The 19,854-nt window shown below is 38.6% G+C and overlaps 1 protein-coding gene across 1 annotated transcript in view; it reads left to right on the top strand.

Annotated features, from left to right (window-relative positions):
* The first annotated feature begins 6,434 nt into the window (after positions 1 to 6,434).
* Positions 6,435 to 19,854, top strand: part of lin-28 — a 68,073-nt gene continuing 54,653 nt past the window's right edge. The window contains exon 1 of the mRNA XM_065217917.1: positions 6,435 to 6,526. Within this exon, the coding sequence (XP_065073989.1) occupies positions 6,439 to 6,526 (88 nt within the window). The 5' untranslated portion in view covers positions 6,435 to 6,438. The remainder of the gene's footprint in view (positions 6,527 to 19,854) is intronic.

Below are 19,854 nucleotides of genomic sequence, written 5' to 3'. Positions count from 1 at the left end.
CAGTTCTGATAGAGGAGGCTTTTTGGATAGCGGAAGATAAAGTGTTTATTGTGTTGTACCTTTTGACTATATTTTTAAGATGTTTTGTATAGTGACCAAGAATCCTCGGCTCTGTAAAGTTAATTCGGTTGAGCCTTATCAAATAAATTAATAAACAAAAAAAAAAAAAAACTTCAAATGAGCTCAAACTTTGGGGGAATTATCAGGCCTTGATTTGAAATCGATCAAGCTTGGTGGAGCAAAATCGATATTTGAACCATTCTATGCCCAAGTAACAATGCAAGTTTTATCAAGTTGTTAAAGCATTCTACTAGTCTAAGTCATGGTCTACAAAACCGTGATAAAACCTAAATTGTTACTTGGGGTGGGCATCTCGACCGATATATGATTATGCGACGCCACCTGGCTTTATGGCAGGATGTTTGAACAGGGCTATCCTCCCAAAACTGGGTCCAAATCTCCCGGAAATGGAATCTTCGGTTCCATGAGTTCATCGAAAAGCTTAAAGTCATACAGCGTGATCACAATTTCTGCTTCACCTTCAGGAAAGGAGAAGCGATAGTTATCTATGTGTTGATTTACGTAGGCTATCTGAAGGCAATCTAGAGCTTGAAGAGGACGTTTACGGCAGATGGAGTTCTCAAGTGACTAGGCATGAGTAACTGCAGGCCGTCGTTAGAGCCAATGGATCCTCACATGCCACTTGAGAATGAAGATGACCCAATGCTTCGATCAGCCATTTGGATTGATCGGATGCTTAATTACTTCCAGGTCAGACATCTACGCGGCGGTAAATTACTTCACCGTCGTCCAGTGTTGTGCAACATAGAAGCACTGGGAACACCTGAAAAGAGTTCTGCGATATCTTCGGAGTACAGCCAATAAAAATACCTCTGGCCAACAGTCCGCATCGTGCTCTCTTGCCGTGCGGATCTATTTGCTTTTTGCTGAAGGAAGTGTTACTACTACCTAAAGCTACAACAAATTTAAACAGCACTTTTCAGTGCTCAACCTGTAAAAATTTTCTACCTTGTTCCAACTCTTATTCCTCTTCGATCCTTGTTTGGACCCTACCCGAGGTAATCCTTCTTGGATATCGATTTGGAAAATTCCTCTTCGATCCTTCAGATTCTTATAGTAATCTGCTTGGAAGTTGAATTGGATAAAAATTTACTGCCGCCATGGCGCCTAAACGCAAAAGAAAGGGGCAAACTCTTGACCCCCCTTCTGATGAAATTAATTTGAGTAATCAATTTGATTTGCTCACGGATGATGAGAATGATCCATCATCCAAGAAAAATTCTAGTAAACTTTCCCGACTTAATGCCAAGAAGGAAAAGATTCCCCCTATTGTGATAACCACTACCGATTTCCATGCTCTTCGCATGGAACTTTTGAATTTCGTGAAAGTTAAGTTTTCACTACAAATTGGACGTCGGGGTGAATGCCGTGTATTGGCTGAAACCTTGGACGGATTTAAATGTCTTCTCAAGTATCTTACTGAGAAGAAGCACAAATTTTTTACTTACGACACCAAAACTGAACGTGTGTTCAAGGTTGTCATGAAAGGACTGCCCAGTGGTGAATCCCTGGATCAGATCAAAGATGAACTGGCAAAATTACTTGGAGTTGTGCCACTCCAAGTAATCAAAATGAAAATGAAATCCCGTCCTGGCGATTCGCGCAACGGGATTTCTAATGATTTTTATTTAGTTCACTTCAAGTCTAGTGAACAAAACAACCTTAAGGCCTTAGAAAAAGCTAGCCTTATGCTCCATGTCCGAGTGAAGTGGGAACACTTCAGGAAGACTGGAGGAAATTTCCAAAACCTCACCCAGTGCCGTAAGTGCCAGGGATGGGGTCACGGAACTAAAAATTGCTACATGCCAGCTAAATGCATGAATTGTGGTGATTCCTCTCACGCAAAGGACGACTGTCCTGTGAAGGAAGATCCTAAGAAATTTAAATGTTCAAATTGTGGTGAAAACCACAAATCCAATTTTTGGGAATGTAAGACTCGCAAAGCGATCCTACAATCTCGTTCTAACCGTCAGGTAGGAAACGCTCCACGTTTCCGACCAGGTACAAATTCCTCTGCTGTTAACAACGGTCAGCGAGGAACAAATTCTACATTCGTACCCGTAGGTACAAATATCACCCCTGCTTCAAATTTTTCATCTGTACCTACTCCCCTCGCTGCTAACAATGTTCAGCGAGTTAATGGAGCTACCTATGCTGCTATTGCAGCGGGTAGAAATCAAAATACTAACCAACGTTCTAACGGAAATTTTGACAATTTTGACTTAGGAAGCATTACTGCCCCCAAAATGGAATTTTTACAGAATTCATTAATTGACATGATTTCTGATATGCTTAAATCTAACTCCATGTTTGATGCTATTCAAACTGGAGTAAAATTTGCAAATAATATTGTCATGACTTTAAAATTCAGTAATGGATTTTAAAGCATTAAATATTGTAAATTGGAATGCTCGATCTCTTAAAGATAATGAAGACGAGCTATTTAACTTTTTAAGAGTTCATAACGTGCATATTGCCGTTATAACTGAAACGTTCCTTAAACCTGCCCATAAGGTTAAGAAGGACGCAAACTACTTGATTTATAGAAATGATCGTCTTGATGGACCCTGTGGTGGCGTTGCCATCATTATTCATAGACGAATCAAACATAAAATTCTTTCTTCATTTGAAACCAAAGTTTTTGAAACTTTGGGAGTTTCTGTTGAAACAAAATTTGGACAACTTACGTTTATAGCTGCCTATTTGCCATTCCAATGCGTAGGCCAGCAAAAGAATTTTCTCAAGGGTGACCTCCAGAAACTTACCCGTCATAGGTCTAAATTCTTCATTATTGGTGATTTTAATGCAAAACACCGCTCATGGAATAATGCTCAAAGCAATTCCAATGGTAATATTCTGTTTGATGATTGTTCTGCAGGTTATTACACTATTCAATATCCAAACAGCCCAACATGCTTTTCTTCTACAAGAAATCCCTCCACTATTGATTTGGTCTTAACTGATTCATGTCAACTTTGTAGCCAATTGGTTACCCATGCTGACTTCGGTTCTGATCACCTTCCAGTAACTTTTGAAATATCCCAAGAAATAATTTGTAATCCCAACAGCTCTACTTTCAATTACCATAGAGCTGATTGGGAGCAGTATCGAACATTTATGGAATATAACTTCGATCCAAACATTCCTTTGCAAACCAAAGATGAAATTAATTATGCTCTTGAATCTCTGACTACTTCTATAGTTGAAGCAAGAGCTGCCTCAGTACCAAAATGCGAGGTTAAATTCGATTCAATTATAATAGACGATGATCTTCAGCTCTTGATCCGTCTTAAAAATGTCCGTAGGAGACAATATCAAAGAACACGCGATCCTGCCATGAAAGTTATCTGGCGGGATTTGCAAAAACAAATTAAAAAGCGATTCTCTGCCCTGAGGAACAAAACTTTTGAAAATAATATTTCTAAATTAGACCCGAGTTCCAAACCCTTTTGGAAACTCACAAAAATTTTGAAAAAACCTCAAAAGCCTATTCCAGCGCTTAAAGAAGGTGGTAAAATTTTGATCACAAATTTGGAAAAAGCTCAGAAACTTGCTAAGCAATTCGAGAGTTCCCATAATTTCAGTTTGGGTCTTACTAGTCCTATTGAGAATCAGGTTGCTCGGGATTTTCTGAATATTTTCTCTCGGGAAAATATTTTTGATGATTCCTGGGGGACTGATTTGGACGAAGTAAGGTCTATAACTAAAAATTTTCAAAATATGAAAGCTCCAGGTGATGATGGAATTTTCTATATCCTCATCAAAAAACTCCCAGAGAGTACCTTGTCTTTCTTGGTAAAATTATTTAACAGATGTTTCCATTTGGCATACTTTCCTGATAAATGGAAAAATGCAAAAGTTGTTCCAATTTTGAAGCCGGATAAAAATCCAGCTGAAGCTTCTAGCTACCGTCCAATAAGTTTGCTTTCTTCAATAAGTAAACTTTTTGAAAAAATAATTTTGAATAGAATGATGCTTCACATCAACACGAACTCAATTTTTGCAGATGAGCAGTTTGGATTTCGCCATGGGCATTGAACTACTCATCAGCTCTTGAGAGTTACCAATTTAATTCGTTCAAACAAATCTGAAGGCCACTCAATTGGAGTTGCTCTTCTAGACATAGAAAAAGCATTCGACAGTGTTTGGCATGAAGGTTTGATTGCTAAATTGAAAAAGTTTAATTTTCCACTTTATATTATGAAATTAGTTCAAAATTATTTAACTGACAGAACTCTTCAAGTAAATTATCAAAATTCCAAATCTAATCGACTACCTGTTAGAGCAGGAGTTCCTCAGGGTAGCATTCTTGGGCCTATATTGTATAACATTTTCACTTCGGACCTCCCTGATTTGCCTCAGGGTTGCCACAAATCTTTGTTCGCTGATGACACAGGCATTTCAGCTAAAGGAAGAAGTCTTCGTGTTATTTGCAGCAGACTGCAGAAAAGTTTAGATATTTTCTCTTCTTATTTACAAAAATGGAAGATTTCTCCCAACGCTTCCAAAACTCAACTTATAATATTTCCACATAAGCCTAGAGCTTCGTTTTTGAAACCTAGTAGTAGTCACATAGTCACTATGAACGGAGTTCCAATTTCCTGGTCAAACCAAGTGAAATATCTTGGATTAATACTTGACCAAAAATTAACTTTTAAAGATCACATTGAGGGCATTCAAGCCAAATGTAACAAATATATAAAATGTTTGTATCCTCTTATAAACAGGAAATCCAAACTTTGCCTGACGAATAAACTTCTAATATTTAAACAAGTTTTTAGACCGGCCATGCTTTACGCTGTGCCAATATGGTCTAGTTGCTGCACTACCAGGAAAAAAGCACTTCAAAGGATTCAGAACAAAATTCTGAAAATGATTTTGAAGTTGCCTCCCTGGTACAGTACAACCGAAGTACATAGAATTTCGAATGTTGAGACTTTAGCACAAATGTCCAACAAAATAATTAATAATTTCAGGCAAAAATCGTTGCAATCCTCAATTGCAACGATTAATTCCCTTTATACTTAGATAAGATTTAGTTTTAGTTTTTAGTTTTAAGATATCAATTGTTATACTGACATGCAGGTTAAAAAACCTGTTTAAAATACTGAATTGCCAAGACATGAACAATGTAAAAATACTTAGATATATATCATAACAATTGAGGCTGGTACGTTACTGCAGTAACTGGAGCACCTAGGTTAAAATGAAATGTAATTTATTTTGAATTTGGAACAAATAAAGAGTTAAAAAAAAAAAAAAAAAAAAAAAAACCTCTGGCCAACTATTTTCTATAAATGTATGAAAACCATACATCAGTTAGGCATTAGGATAAATAATGGTTTCCACTTCCTGCCAAATGTGTGTATGCAAACTATATGAGCGTTCGGAGAGCAACCCGTTCATTTCATGTGCTATTATTTTCCTTTAAATCCACCAAATGCTGTTTATCAAAAACCTTGGAGTTCATCACACTTGTACCAACAAAACCTGACAAACAGCATAATTTCACCTAGCATGAGAACACTTTCGTCCGGCAGTCGCATCAGGCAGCCTCAGTCGAGCTAAATACGCACTACAATTTCGACCAGTTCTGATTGGGACCGCTGGCTGTCTCGCTCGCACCAATCCAACCATGCGAGCGACCTTCTCCGTTAATAGTATAGTGCGTAGACGCACATTGCCGAAATATAAACCACACATATCTAAGGCTGTGTGCCGTCGTTGTTGTCGTTGTTGAGGGAACGGGACGCACGAACCCCTCTCGCTCACACCACCCCAGGTCCATGATTTTGTTTTTCGGATAGTGGAGCATAAACATTAGGAACGAACGCAACATAGGCCAGTCCTTCGCAAGAACGGAAAACGTGAAAACGGCAGCAGTGCGTGCGCGCGTGCGTTCCAAAATCTCTATCGAGTTCAATTCCACGGGTTGGGTCCGATTGCATTGCGGTTCACTGAACAGAAGAGACTCATGTGTACCATCGAAAGCTGACCGTGCGTCGTCGGTGTGGGGATCGCTCTCCATCGAATTACCAAAAACTGGAGGCGTTGGACTTGGGTGCATTTAATTTCAAGCGTGATGGATTTTCTATGGCTGCACTCGAATTGCGTTGTTGTTGTTGTTGTTGTTTTGGTAGCTGCCGTAACTGATTGTTGGTGGAATTTGAAATCCCTTCGGAATCGGAAGTGAAACTTGAACAGTTGGAATGAAGAAGCGGATTTGATACGGTGAAATGGTGTTGTTACGAGTGAAATAAGTTACCCCAGTAGCAGTCGAAAGAAGAAAAGACAGTGCTCTTCGTTTTGGCAGAAAAGAAGAATAGGAAAACCGATCAATAGCTCGAAGCAGCAATAATGGCAAAGGATTCAATATCGATCCCGCAGGAGGACTTTAACCAGCAGGTTCCGAGCGGTGCCAGTGGCGGTAGTTTTGAGACTGAAGGTACTTATTGCCTGCATGGCTTGAACCCTTGTTTTCGTTGGTTGACTTTGGACCGGGAGAGAGCTAAGCCTTCATATCTTAATCACGGGGTCACAACTCGGAGAGCAGGTACCGAAATGGAACCAGGTGTGCGTGTGCGTCAGCATCGGAGCCTATGCATGCGTTTGCTACATCTTTTCGTTTGCGACCCTTGTCATCCCTTTGCTGTATGGGATATACAGATGGAGAGGTAGGAGCCCCTGTCCAAGGGAAATTTTCTCAAGCAGCAACAATGTTGCCGAGCAGCAGAGGAGTGGATGTGAAGAAATGGCATGTGTTGGGATGTGCTGCGTGGACCTGAAAGCATATAAATGGAAAATGTGTTGTTTTGCTATGGGTGTTTTCATTATTTGAAATGAAACGGACGAACAGGTGCAGTGGCGCGTTCTACGATGGAATCTCATAAGAATCCATCTGTTGTGCCCTCACACTGGAATGAGTGAATGATTTTAGCGTTTATCATGCAGAGTAATTGTTTAGGTGTACTGGGGCTTTGAATGCAGTGTATGAGCCTTAGAGTGGTTCAAATTATCCTTGTTGCTCACAGAAAAAAAAGATCTGGGTTTAAACTGTCGCTTTCAAAACTGTGAACTGTGAACTTTCAAAACAAAACAAAAATGACGTGCTTGTATACAGCATTGCCAAATTACGCGAAATTGTGCTTAAATTTATGTGAAATATTTTGAAAATTTTCGATAAAACATCGCTAAATATCTCAGAAATTTACATGAAACTTTCAAACGGTACACAGAGGTGTTCGGAGTAAAACGCATAAAACGAATCCATATTTATGTATCTTTATTTGTTGTTTTTTTTTTTAACTATCATCATATCCATAATCTTTCCCTTAATTGGCATAGTACTTGTAACTCAGGAAGGGGGACCGAGTGCCTCGGATAAACAAAAGTTCGTTGCGCCTTTGCTTCAGTTAGCGCAGGAAGGACTTCTTAGTGCGGAGTTTTTGATTTGATAACATTCTGGTAGTTTTGGAAACTTTGTTTTGCCCACGAATGTTTAGGAAAATTCTAGAAATTGTTCAAGGTTTTTTTTTCTGAAGTTAGGAGTAAGTCAAGTAAGATAGATATGAGATAAATAAGAAAACACAAATTATGGTGCTTGGAAAATGTTAACGGAACTTTCGGAAACTAATCATAATTTCAAGAAGAAAGGATAAAGGGACTTCGCCACCTGTAGAGTACGGTGCTGCTCGATAAAGTGCAAATGTTTTGCAACGTACTGTATAAACTAGATAATACACTATGTGAAACAACGCCATCAACGTCGGGGGCGCATTCATCGTTATTTTAGGCAGATTTATATTTTAAGAGCGCCGGTCAAATTTTAGAAACACAGCACTGCGCTTTTTTTTTTAAAAAAGTCGGAAACATAGTTGAAATCTCATTAAATTAGTCCGGGTGTTGGTTGCATTCAAATGTCTACTCGTTCTCTTCCTATTGACCCCTTTGTCAAGCAGTTTTGGCGTGACTTTCTACCAGCGATTTCACAAAACTAGACATTTTATTATGAAACGCACAAATGTTGGCTACTTTACTCGAGGTTCTAGAAGAAAAAATCTCAAAATAATGTTTCATTTCAAAGTTCGTGTGGTAGTAAACGTCATTTTATCTGCTCGAATGAAATGGTTAATTGGTGAAGAAACATTCAAAAAATAGTTTGTAGGTACTCCTGTACATACCTGGATTTTATGGATCTTAAATTTAAGAAAATTCGCATGTTGGGTAATTCTCAGAGTTAGATTACTCCACGAATTCTGTACCTAGATTTTTCTTAGATCTTCTATATTTTGCCATCAATTAATTCTCAGACATAGGTACCAAAATTAAAATCTAGAACTAGGACTAGGAGAATATATTCCATACATTTAGGACTTCTGAAATTCTGAAAGATAAAATGAAAATAGTTTTGCAATCCCAAATCATATGTTCTAACGATTTTGTAACTACATATTTTTGATACAGATTGTAAAATTTCTTCAAATTCAATTTTAAATAAAAATCACGAAATTCAGGGCTCGCAGCGAGTCACTTTTTAGTGACTAAGCCAAGTCAGTCTCTAGAAAGACTCATTTTTTCAAGTAACTTTTTCTTGTAATCAGTCACTATTTTCAACTTTTTTAGCATGAATGTATTTCAAGATTGATCATTCTTTGCTTTGTGACGTTTAATCGTCTTTCACTATCTACACCACAGTAGACACACACTTTTTTTTTTTATAAATAACATTTCTTGAGTTTTTCAGGTTTTTCCAGATCTTTAACGGAAAAATTCCAGGCTTATAATAAGAAAGTTATTTTTTAAATTCGTAGCATCAATTAACCCAAACGTTTTGAAGACATGGCAATCAGTTTTAAACAAACAGCTTTACAAACAAATCCATTGAATGTTGAAGTTTAACACTTACTTAATTTCTCACTTTAATAAAGTTAAAAAAAAACTTACGTAATTTGACTAAGTTCAAGATCTAAAAATATTGCATGCCTTGATGTTTCGTATTCCATGTACAAGTTAAAGGTATTGAAAATTTTCAAAGTGCCAGAATTAAGGTAAAAATGATTTATTGCAAGTTCGTAATTAACTTTATGAAAGTTTAGAAATCTTCATTGCAGTCTCATTAACTTCACAAATACAATCATTGTAGGAACTTTGTAGAAGTTCTGAGGAATGAAAGGAAATGCTGAGAATTTCAGTGCAGCTCCATAAAAAAAACTGCGGGAACATAAGGGAAGTTAACACGCTGAAAATATGGGGAACTTACTGGAATCTTTAAGAACCTCAAAGTGGTTATTTTAGCTTCCGAAAATTTTCAGATACTTTAATGAAGTTCCTAGAATTTCAGAGAACTTCACAGAACTTGAGAAATATAGAAACTTGAGGGGTATTATGCAAACTTTTAAGAAGTTCTAAGCACCTCAGAAAAGCTAGATCTAGAGATCTTTGGGGAAATTAAGATCTTAAGAGCAGTTCCCGTAACTTTAGTCCAGACTTTTGGAACAGTTTAAAGATCTTTAATCGTTAATCTAGAAAAATTCCGGATAGTTCCTTGATGTGTTCAAAAAACAATCCAGAACCCTTAAGATGTTCCAAGAGTTTCGTGGAAGTACCGAGACCTTAAGAAAATTAATAAAAATTCAGAAATATGTCAGGAACTTCACCGAAGTTCAGTGAATTTCAGGGAAATTTAAAGGTGTTTACGGGAATTCCATTTATTTCCGAGCAGAACCGAGATCTTCAATAGAATTGAGAGCTTTAGGAAAGGTTCTAGAGTATCAAGACAGATCAGAGAATCAAAGAGCAGTTCAAATAATTTCATGGAGATTGTGGAAACCTTAAAGAAGTTTCGAGGAACTTATGGAATTTCTGGAAACTTCAGCAAAGCTCCGAGAGAATTTCTGGAACGCGATAAACATTATATATACATCCGGAAAACCATGACAGCATTTCAAAGGTATTATATCATAGAGATTTCAATAAGTTAAAAAAAATCGAAAATTTAATTAGGTTGATTAGAGAACATCAACGAAGATCGATAAATTAAAAAAAAATGCGAGAACTTTTAGCAAGCACCGATGTCTTCAAGCAATTCCAGAGAACTTTTAAAAAATTTAGATATTTTTAGATAGTTTCATGATAGTTCCGAGTGCTTCGAGGAGCTTGGGAGTAGGGTTTCGTTGTCTCATCAGAGCGATGTCGCCAGTATGAACGGTAGTGTGGTTCTAGATTCGTCTGGAGTTCGACCTGCTATGGTGACCAGTGGGCGACGATGAGACTCATCGAGACGGGTGGACAAGACAAACAAAAACTTATACAGAGATACAAAAGACAAACGAATTAAATTCTTATACTAGACATTTGTAGAAACACAAAAATCGACTGCATATAGCAGAGATCGCGGATGTCCAACACGTCTCTGATAAGGATATGAGGTTGTCTTCCTTGGGCCTCGAGGGTATTCAAAAGTCGCTCTCTGGCGGCGTCATTATCCGTACATTTCCAAACTGCGTGATCGATGTCGTCGTAACCGTTTCCACACCGACATATGTTGCTGTCCACGAAGTTTATTCTATTGAGATGCGCATCTAGCGAGTAGTGGTTGGACATAAGTCTACTCATCACGCGAATGAAGTCACGACTTAAGCCCAAGCCTTTTAAACCACACTCTCGAAGAAACATTAGGAATAATTGAATGTAACCACCGTCCAAGATTTCCAGTGTCTCAATCGGTTTGTCAACTCGTAAGGGTACTCTGACGCACTAAATGGTAAAATTCATCGTGTGAAATTTGCCTGTCATAAAATTCGCCTTCCTGCGCGCCCACCTTTGTGAGAGAGTTCGCCTTTTCATTGCCTGGGATTCAGCAAATGTGAAGGGACCCATACAAAGGTAATCATATATCTAGATAGAGCTGGAATTAGGGCCTAACAGCTTTTGTAAACAATTATTTCTATCGATGATTTCTAGAAATTTAAGGTTCGCCCACGCAAACCAACATCCTCATCGGGTAGGGAAAGACTTCCCCTATCCGATGGTTATGTTGGTCTGTGTGAGCGTGCCTTGAGTTTCTAGATATCGTCGATAGAAGTCATTGTTTACAAAAGCTGTTACGCCCTAATTCCAGCTCTATCTAGATATGATCTTTCGACCAGCACACTCATCTGCTCCTTTACCTTTGAAAGGAAATAAGATGAGTGCCTACTTGGATCATAGCAGCAGTTGCACATTCGTGCAATTTTCAATAGTGACATTTTGAAAAATTATAAAGTCTTAAAATTAACATGTGCGTAAAAATATTTCTGATCGATTGGTGATAAAATTATTGAAATTGATCCAGCTGACTTATTAACGTTCAAAAATTTTCATAATTAGGTTACACGTTCCATTTTCGGTTTTTGCGGTGTACCCCCATATAGCAATCATAGACGTAGTCCTACGTCAAAACAAATTTGTATATGTATTTGTACTAGTCTACATCGGTTGATGAAATAAATAAATAAATGATCAAATACCTGCATAATGTTCTCTAGGTATTTTGACAATAATTCTGGTTGAGAAGTTATTATTCTACAGCTGTCTAATTGTTCAGTTGATCAAATCATAAAATTCTAACAGGGAAGTCGGTTGATCTGGAATTATTCCAAAGACCGTCAATTAATCAAATGCATACATAGTATCCTCTTGATATTTTGGCTGTTATTCTGGTTGATTAATAATTATCCTGGAGATCTCTAATTGTTCTCTTGATCGAATCATGCTCCTAAGATATTCGTGCAAGAAAGTCGGTTTGTTCTAAAATTATTCCAAAGACCTTAAATAGATCAAAAACCTGCGTCATGTCCTCTTGATATTTTGGCTTTTCTTCTGATTGATTAGTTATTATTCTGAAGATTTATAATTAGTCAATAAATCAAATCGTGCCTATCAGATATTCTCATAAATTAACAGGTTGCAAGAAAATCGGTTGATCAGGAGTAATTCCAAAGACCATCAATTATTAAAATACCTGCATAATGCTCTCCGGTATTATGAAAACTTTTCTGGTTTGATAAGTTATTATTCTGCAGTTTTTTTTTTTTAAATTGTTCAATAAATCAAATCATTTTAAGATATTCCTGCATGAAAGTCAGATTATCAGGAAATCTCGATCAACAATTGAAGAGGGTCTACCAGCTTTCGTAAACAAAACTTTGAAAGCCCTTTCCTCGTAAACCAAAGGCCACCCACGCAAATCAATGGTAAGGTTTTCCCTATCCGATGATGCTGTTGGTTGCGTGGTGGCCTATGCTTTGCGAGGAAACGGCATGCAAAGTCAAATGCCTGCATAATATTCTCTGGGTATTTTGGCACTTTTTCAAGTTGATTAGAAATTATTCTGGAGAGTTCTAATTGTTCTGTACACAGCAAAAAAATAATTTTGATATCACATCAAAGTGGATGCACTACAATCATGTCGAAAATTTCATGTAATTTTTATGACCACATAAATAAACAAATGCAGTAAAAGCAGCGTAATGTCAGTTCATGCATTGTATTAATGATAATTTTGTCCTTTTTAGCAAGTAATATTACACCATATTTTCGACATGATTGTAGTGCATCCACTTTGACGTGATATCAAAATTATTTTTTTGCTGTGTAGATCAAATCAAGCCTCTTATATATTCTTGCAAGAGAACCAGTTGACCTGGAATTATTCCAAAGACCCTCAATTGATCAAAAACCTGCATTATTTTTTTGTGGGTACTTTTCCAATTCTTCTGGTTGATAAGATATTATTCTGTAGATTTGTTCAATAGATCAAATCATAGCTCAAAGATATTCTTGCAATTATGTGAGAGACTCAGAACTGCCATCGTAGTTTACATAATACGTATCTTCACACCAAAAAATTCTGAATTTTACTGGCGATGTAAACATCCATGCATGCAAACATTCATACATGTAAACTTTCTTTTCACGTAAATTAGCAACTTGCAATAAATGTTGCAAACAAAAGTGGACAGTTGCATACAATTTATGGGATATTGCATGACACGTCTCATAAATTTACACGATCTATAATCTAAATTTGTATGATATATGACGCTCCATTTATGTGCATCATAGTAACGAAAATTTACACTACTTTTTTTTAGCTGTGTTGGTTTCACTTTCCAAAAGACATGTTGTGCTCCGTTCCAAGCAAGCATCATTGTAAGTTTAATTACGATTTTCTTGTGAGCTCAAGATGTTGTTAGTTGTGCATCAAATTTGGTAGTGGTTTTCTTTCATCGAACAAACACGCAATGGGCGATTTTCGGTCCAAATCATTTCATTTGCCATGAATTTTCTTCCCGATTACTACCAGGCCGAACCAAAGATCGCAACTACATAAATCACATCCACGTCACAACTGACCATCGGTCAGTCATCCGTCCCCCTTGTGCGCAAAATCCCTGCTACAATACGGCTTTGAAATGTTACAATACGGCAGCAAGCGTCCATTCACTGAATCAGAGCATCAGCCAGCGCATGGCAGGTCCTTCCTCGTTGTTGTTCCCGCCGTAATTTGAATAATCCTTTATTAACAAAATTAGATCCGTGAAGCCTTGCACCGTCGATCCACCACGCCACGGCCAGGTACCTAAGTCTCTGCCGGTTCTCAAATTTCCCCTCGGCGATTTCTTTAAACTCTTTTTTTTTCTCATCTTCATATTTACGCTCGTTCCCTCACATTGAGCTTGTCCTAATTTCAATTCCACAAACAATGTGTGTTACGCACCGTTCCGAACATGCCTTCGTCAAATCCAGGAAGAAGAAACCTTGTCATGCTTTCACCTTACGCATTTGGATTTTTTATCCTCGTTTGTTTCCTCGGATCTTTCTGCTGCTGCTGCTGCTGCTACTCGTTCGTCAACCAAAGGAAAGGACGTCTAATTATAAGTTCCAAAAGTTGAGGAGCGAAAAACCCTTGAAGGGAAGCTGCCCTTGCGGGTAGTACAAATCAGAATAATGTAGTGCTGGGGGAAGTACGCAGGGGTCAAACTAGGATGCCCTCACTTCATTGCGCTTCGAGCCCCGAACGATGGGCCCGGCGAGGTCCGAACAAGCGCTTCAATCAATTTTTGCTACATTTTGATGGAACGCATTTTGCACAGCGAACGGCAGGGTTCCCCCTTTTCGTCCTTCCTTAGCCCACTGTGAAGCCTTGTTCGAATTTGACGCTTGGCAGACGAATAAAAGACATTCTAATGTCTCTAATGTATTTCTAATCATAATTTATTCACATGCTTGTAAGATCCGAACATTGGACCCAGGGGTTGCCAAAAAGGACGCCGGGAAGGAATTTCAATTGCGAACAAAAGAAAAGAAAAATTAAACTAATAAGCTACGGTTAGGAAAGGATGATACTGGTTCCCTCGCGCCTTCCCTTTGATGAGCTCGCAGCGAAGAACTAGGAAGAACGAAAGCAAGCGGATTAAATTTTACACGTTTATGATCAACAGTCTTGTTCGATTCCATCCATTGTGGAGTTGTTTCATTGGCGTGTAGAGGTTTATGGGGTTATTTTTTTTTTCGCTGTTCGGTACTTTTTCGAGTTCAATGTGAGTGGGAATTTGTTGAATTTGGTTGATATATTCTTCACCTTGTTTAAACATCTAACTATCAAGTCTTTATCTTTATTCATCTGTTATTGATTGATATCGAATTCATACCTTACCAATCAGGCTAAGGTCTTGTTGTCCTCTGTTGTCCGAAGAAGTTGATCCATGGCCACGTAGTCTGCGAAGGGTCCGCAGGTCGCCTTCTATTTGGTCGATCTACCTTGCCCGCTGCGCGCCTCTTCTTCTTGTTCGTGTTGCGTCGCTTTCGAGAACTATTTTCACTGGGTCGTCGTGCGGCATTCTTGCGACGTGTCCAGCCCACCGTAGGTACCCATTTTTGCAATGTGGATGGTTCTCCCAGCAGCTGGTACAATTCATAATTCATTCGCCTTCTCCACGTTCCGTCATCCATCTGCACTCGTGGCCGTAGAGGACCACCGCTCTAATCAGCGTCTTGTAGATAGTCAACTTCGTGCGGCAGCGATTTTTATTCGACCGGAGCGTCCTCCAGAGTCCAAAGTAGGCACGACTCTCTGCCACAATGCGTCACACGAACTCATTGACCACCTCGATTTAATCACCGTCAATCTGAACTCGGGGTGGGAGGCTAACATTGTCTTCCCTAGAACCTCTTTCTTTCATGTATGTTGTCTTTGATGCGTTGATGGCAAGTCCAATTCGCCTAGCTTCAGCCTTCAGTCTGATGCAGAGATGCTAGATTTTTTTTCAGAAGTCTGCGAAAAATGTCTGTAATTGGGCTGAATCAAATTAGCAGAAGTTTGGCGTGTACGGTGGGGGAGGGGGGGGGGGGGTTATTATAGTTACTTTATTTATAGTTTGGCGGATAGAATTTTGGGAACCCCAACTGAGAAGTCAAATAGCGGAGCCAATCGAGCATATCACGACCAACAACAGAAAAGAAATGCTAACATGAAGCTTTAGTGTGATGATTTATTAGCTAGAGAATGATCTTTAGAAGAGGGTAGGTGGATAGCTCCGTTAGAGTACAGCAGTATGAAAATTGAATAGAAGTTGAAAATGAGCGAAGGCCCATTAATGCGACAGTTTTTAAAAGATAGACGCACATTTTTGCCTAACCCGTACGATGTACGCGGAGACTTGAAGTATGTCTCCAAGTCTACAGGCTAAAACTGTCGCATTAATGGCCCTTCGCTCATTTTCAACTTCTATTCAATTTTCATACTGCCGTACTCTAACGGAACTATCCACCTACCCTCTTCTAAATATCATTCTCTAGCTAATAAATCATCACACTAAAGCTTCATGTTAGCATTTCCAACCAACTCTGAAAATCGTTAACTTCGCGTATGAAGTAACATAAAAACACTTTGAATGTAACAGAAAAGAGCACATTAGCTTTTGGCAACAAATCTTCGGCAATCCTTTTCTTGTGGCTTAAAGTTCGCCTACGCAAAACAACACCATCATCGAATTGTGGAAAGTTTCACCTACCCGATGATGCTGTTCATTTGCATTCGGTTGGCTAAGAAAGAACTATCACAGTTTTGTTTTTAAAAGTTGTTGGTGTACAATATGTTACATTCGTTCTGCTTTTTGATAAATCGAATTTCTATTCGCAAGACTATAAATATAACGACTATAGAAGTCATGAAATATATGCAAAATTTGAAATGTCAGCAAAAGTCATGCTCGAGCAAAAAATACCTGCTTTTAATGAATTCAACTTAATTGGAGTTGGGAATGCATCCATTTACGTCGTATACGTTAAAAGCAATTAATAAAAAAGATAAATTTCGATTACACGACAAATTAGGTCGACTCAAAGTTGAGATTAGTTCACTCATATTCTTGAAAACGTAGTTAAGTCATAGACTGAGTAAAACTTTCCAACCTTTAACAGGAATTTGTTTTCTAATATGAGCAACTTCTCGATGTACATATGAAATTAGTACACGGAAAAAAGCTTTCATGCAGTTTCCATTCGGAATGCATATAATAATTTTCCATTAACAAAATCAAAAATATCTATCTGAATTTCACATAATATTCATGTGATCACATAGGTTCTATATGATCTTCTTTCCTTTATTTAACGTCGGTCTCTGTTCCGCAATCTAGTGCCAATCACCGACGGACATCGATTGCCATCCATTGACGGCAATCGAATGTGCAGGAAGGCAGCTTCCACACCTGCGTAGAATATCGCACCCATTCAACACACATGGGCTGGGACCAACGACTTTACTTCCCTGCCGAAGGAAGACGTGACCAGAGATTTTTATGCCTCAGAAAAATCCCACCGACCTCGGCTGGTATTGAACCCACACCCATCGGGGTGTTAGAAAGCAGTCACGCTTACCACTACACCACCGGCGCCGGCTAGGTTCTATATGATAAATCACTTAAATTTCATTTGACGCATATGATTTTGTGGTGCAATTCCCAATTATGATATCACATGAAAGTTATGTGAAATTCTAATGAATATTTTCCATTGGATTTGTAATTTTGTTCTTTGAGTGTATACTTCTATAATGATTAAATTTTTCGACGATTTTTGTCATGTTCGAAATTTTTTCTCAATAAACTACGTTTTTCTAAAGTTTGAGTAATTTAAACTCAAATTTAAGTCGATCTTATATGCCATGTAGTGTGGAAATCCGTTAGTTACTTAGTACTGGTCCTTTTGCACGCCAGTTGTTGATCAGGGTTGCTGAAACGATTCAGAAAGGAAGGAATATCGAAATAAAGATCATCGAGAAATGGAGAGTACGAAGCCAAGTACGATGAATAGGCGCTAATCACTAACGCTGTTGTAACGATTTTACAAATACAGTTTTAAAATAAGATATATCAAGCAACATATTCATTACATTTTGCAAAAAAATTACACACCTGGGGGAGAAAAACTTGGCTAAATATAACACAATTTGCTGATACCAACCTTATTGCCTTTCTCGTACAACAAGGTGTGCCGAAAGGCTATGATATCACTTGAAAAAAAAATTTTGTTACAAACCCGGAGAGACGAATGGCATAAACCAATAGACTCATTTCAACGGGATCGATTTTCTTCTGTATGTGTGTATATATGTATGTATGTATGTATGTATGTATGCTAGCTTGTATGAGTGTAACTCACTCAATTTTTGCAGAGATGGCTGGACCAATTTGCGTGGAACAAGTTTCAGAAAATTTGTTCCAGATTCCCATAGATCGCTATTGATTTTTTTCCCGATTCGCAGCTACAAAGCAAGACCATGCTGGAGATGGCTGGGCTCGATTTCCGGTCCGGTCTAGGAATGTTTCAGTAGTACAATTTCTCAACTTCCCTGGGCGTAGAGTATGCTCCCGATTAATAACTGAGGAAGTGCATCTAGAAAACTAAGTTGAGAGCAGGCAATAAGCTAATATGCGATATGCAATAAGCTTGAAATGCGAAGAAGAAGCAGAAGAAGAAGGATGGAAACCAACCCCCTGCAATGCGATCCAGTTCTTGAAACTGCCGAAAACATCAGCAGCACTGGTGTTCCATTATTTATTTAAGCTCCAACCATGTAACATTAAATGCGGCAAGGTGGCAACAAATGAAATACCATTCTTACTTTCCCGCAATGGACAATTAAAAAATGATGTAGTTGTTTTCGAATTGACGAGCACAATTTGCGTGAATCATGCTTTCCTATAACGTTATCTAGAAAACTCTATATATTTTCCGCAACGCGGCGCTACATGTACCAAGCTTAATCATAGAGGAAAAAGAGGAGCTGTCAAATTAGCACCAGAGAAATCAGGTTTCACTCGAGTTGTTCGCAGCAGAGACGTTGATAGAGGCGCGCAAAGTCAAAACAGCAGCACGGTTTTTGAGAGATCTTTTGGCAACCCTGTTTCTTCGAGTGGCTTCAAATGTCTTTCATACAGTGCCGCAATTCTGTTGAGAAAATTTGAACGTTCGACCAGAACTGAATAAAAATGAAGTGCGCCGCAACATTTTGCAAAAATAAAGCGAAGACGAGAGATGACAGTCGCTCCATGACAGTATAACTTTTGTCATATATTACTGTTTTGCTTTCAGCGCAATCCTTTTTATTACCATAAAACTAAATAAAACGTTCGGAATCGAAATTGTTTTTAATGACTTATAAATGTGGTATTTAATTGATGAACAATAAATAAATAAATAACAGATATAAAATATTTCGTCAAATAGCGGCGCCGGTGGTGTAGTGGTAAGCGTGATTACCTCTAACCCCAGCAGGCCTGGGTTCAATCCCAGTCGGCGCCGCCGGGATGTTCTGAGGCATAACATCTCTGATCACGCCTTCCTTCGGATGGGAAGTAAAGCCGTTGGTCCCCGGTTCATGAGTTGATGGGTCGATAGGTAGGGTCCAGGTGTGGGAGCTGCCTTCCTGGCACGTCGGTAGCATTGGTGCTCAGCACGGAAAACAAGATCGACGGAAAACAAACCAAAGAAAAAAAGAAAAAAAAAATATTTCGTCAAAATAATTAAACACTTTTTTCATCATTGCGAACAATAGTCCTTTCTGGTGAATTGAGCGAACAGTAATGTTTATTGACTTTGCTCGTTTGGTTCAGCGTTTGACGGTTCGTTTGTTTCTTCTTGCTTCAACTGGACCCTGCACTATTGCTTTTATTGACAATAATCGTACTGTCAATACATTCTATATTGACGTTAATGTATCGATATTGACAATATGTTTGTATTCACATCATCAATATTATTGTCAATAATTCCCCTTCGCGTCCCCTTCGTTGACGGCACCGTCGAAATATTTGCTCTTCCAGCAAATATAGACAGTTTCTTATGGGAATTTTCGGTGGAGTGAAAGGATAGTACAAAGTCCGCCATATTTCACGCACAGGCTGACGTTTGCTTATGGATTTTCTCATAGGAGTAAAGAACTACAGAGTCGCCGTCAACGCCAATGCGTGTCTCTATTCAACGTCTCTGGTTTGCAGATGACAGGCGATGCAGTCCTGTGATGGAAACACACTGTCCGTTTCATTCATTTGTTCAGTGACAGTGACTATAGACAGCCAAGGGGGGAGAGGTAGCTCATCGATTCTTCCGGTTCCCCTCCTAGCATCGTGCTATAAGGTACCAGGCGATAACCAGGGTAGTTGATCGATAGCTCGATGACGTCATTTCGTTGGCGTCTGCAATGGGAAATTTTCATAGCAGGCGTTG

This window comes from Ochlerotatus camptorhynchus, unplaced genomic scaffold, assembly GCF_037179485.1.
Source record: "Ochlerotatus camptorhynchus isolate MF236.1 unplaced genomic scaffold, CSIRO-AGI_Acam_v1.1 ptg000082l, whole genome shotgun sequence".
Lineage (NCBI taxonomy): Eukaryota > Metazoa > Arthropoda > Insecta > Diptera > Culicidae > Ochlerotatus > Ochlerotatus camptorhynchus.
This window is presented reverse-complemented; position numbering and strand designations above follow the sequence as displayed.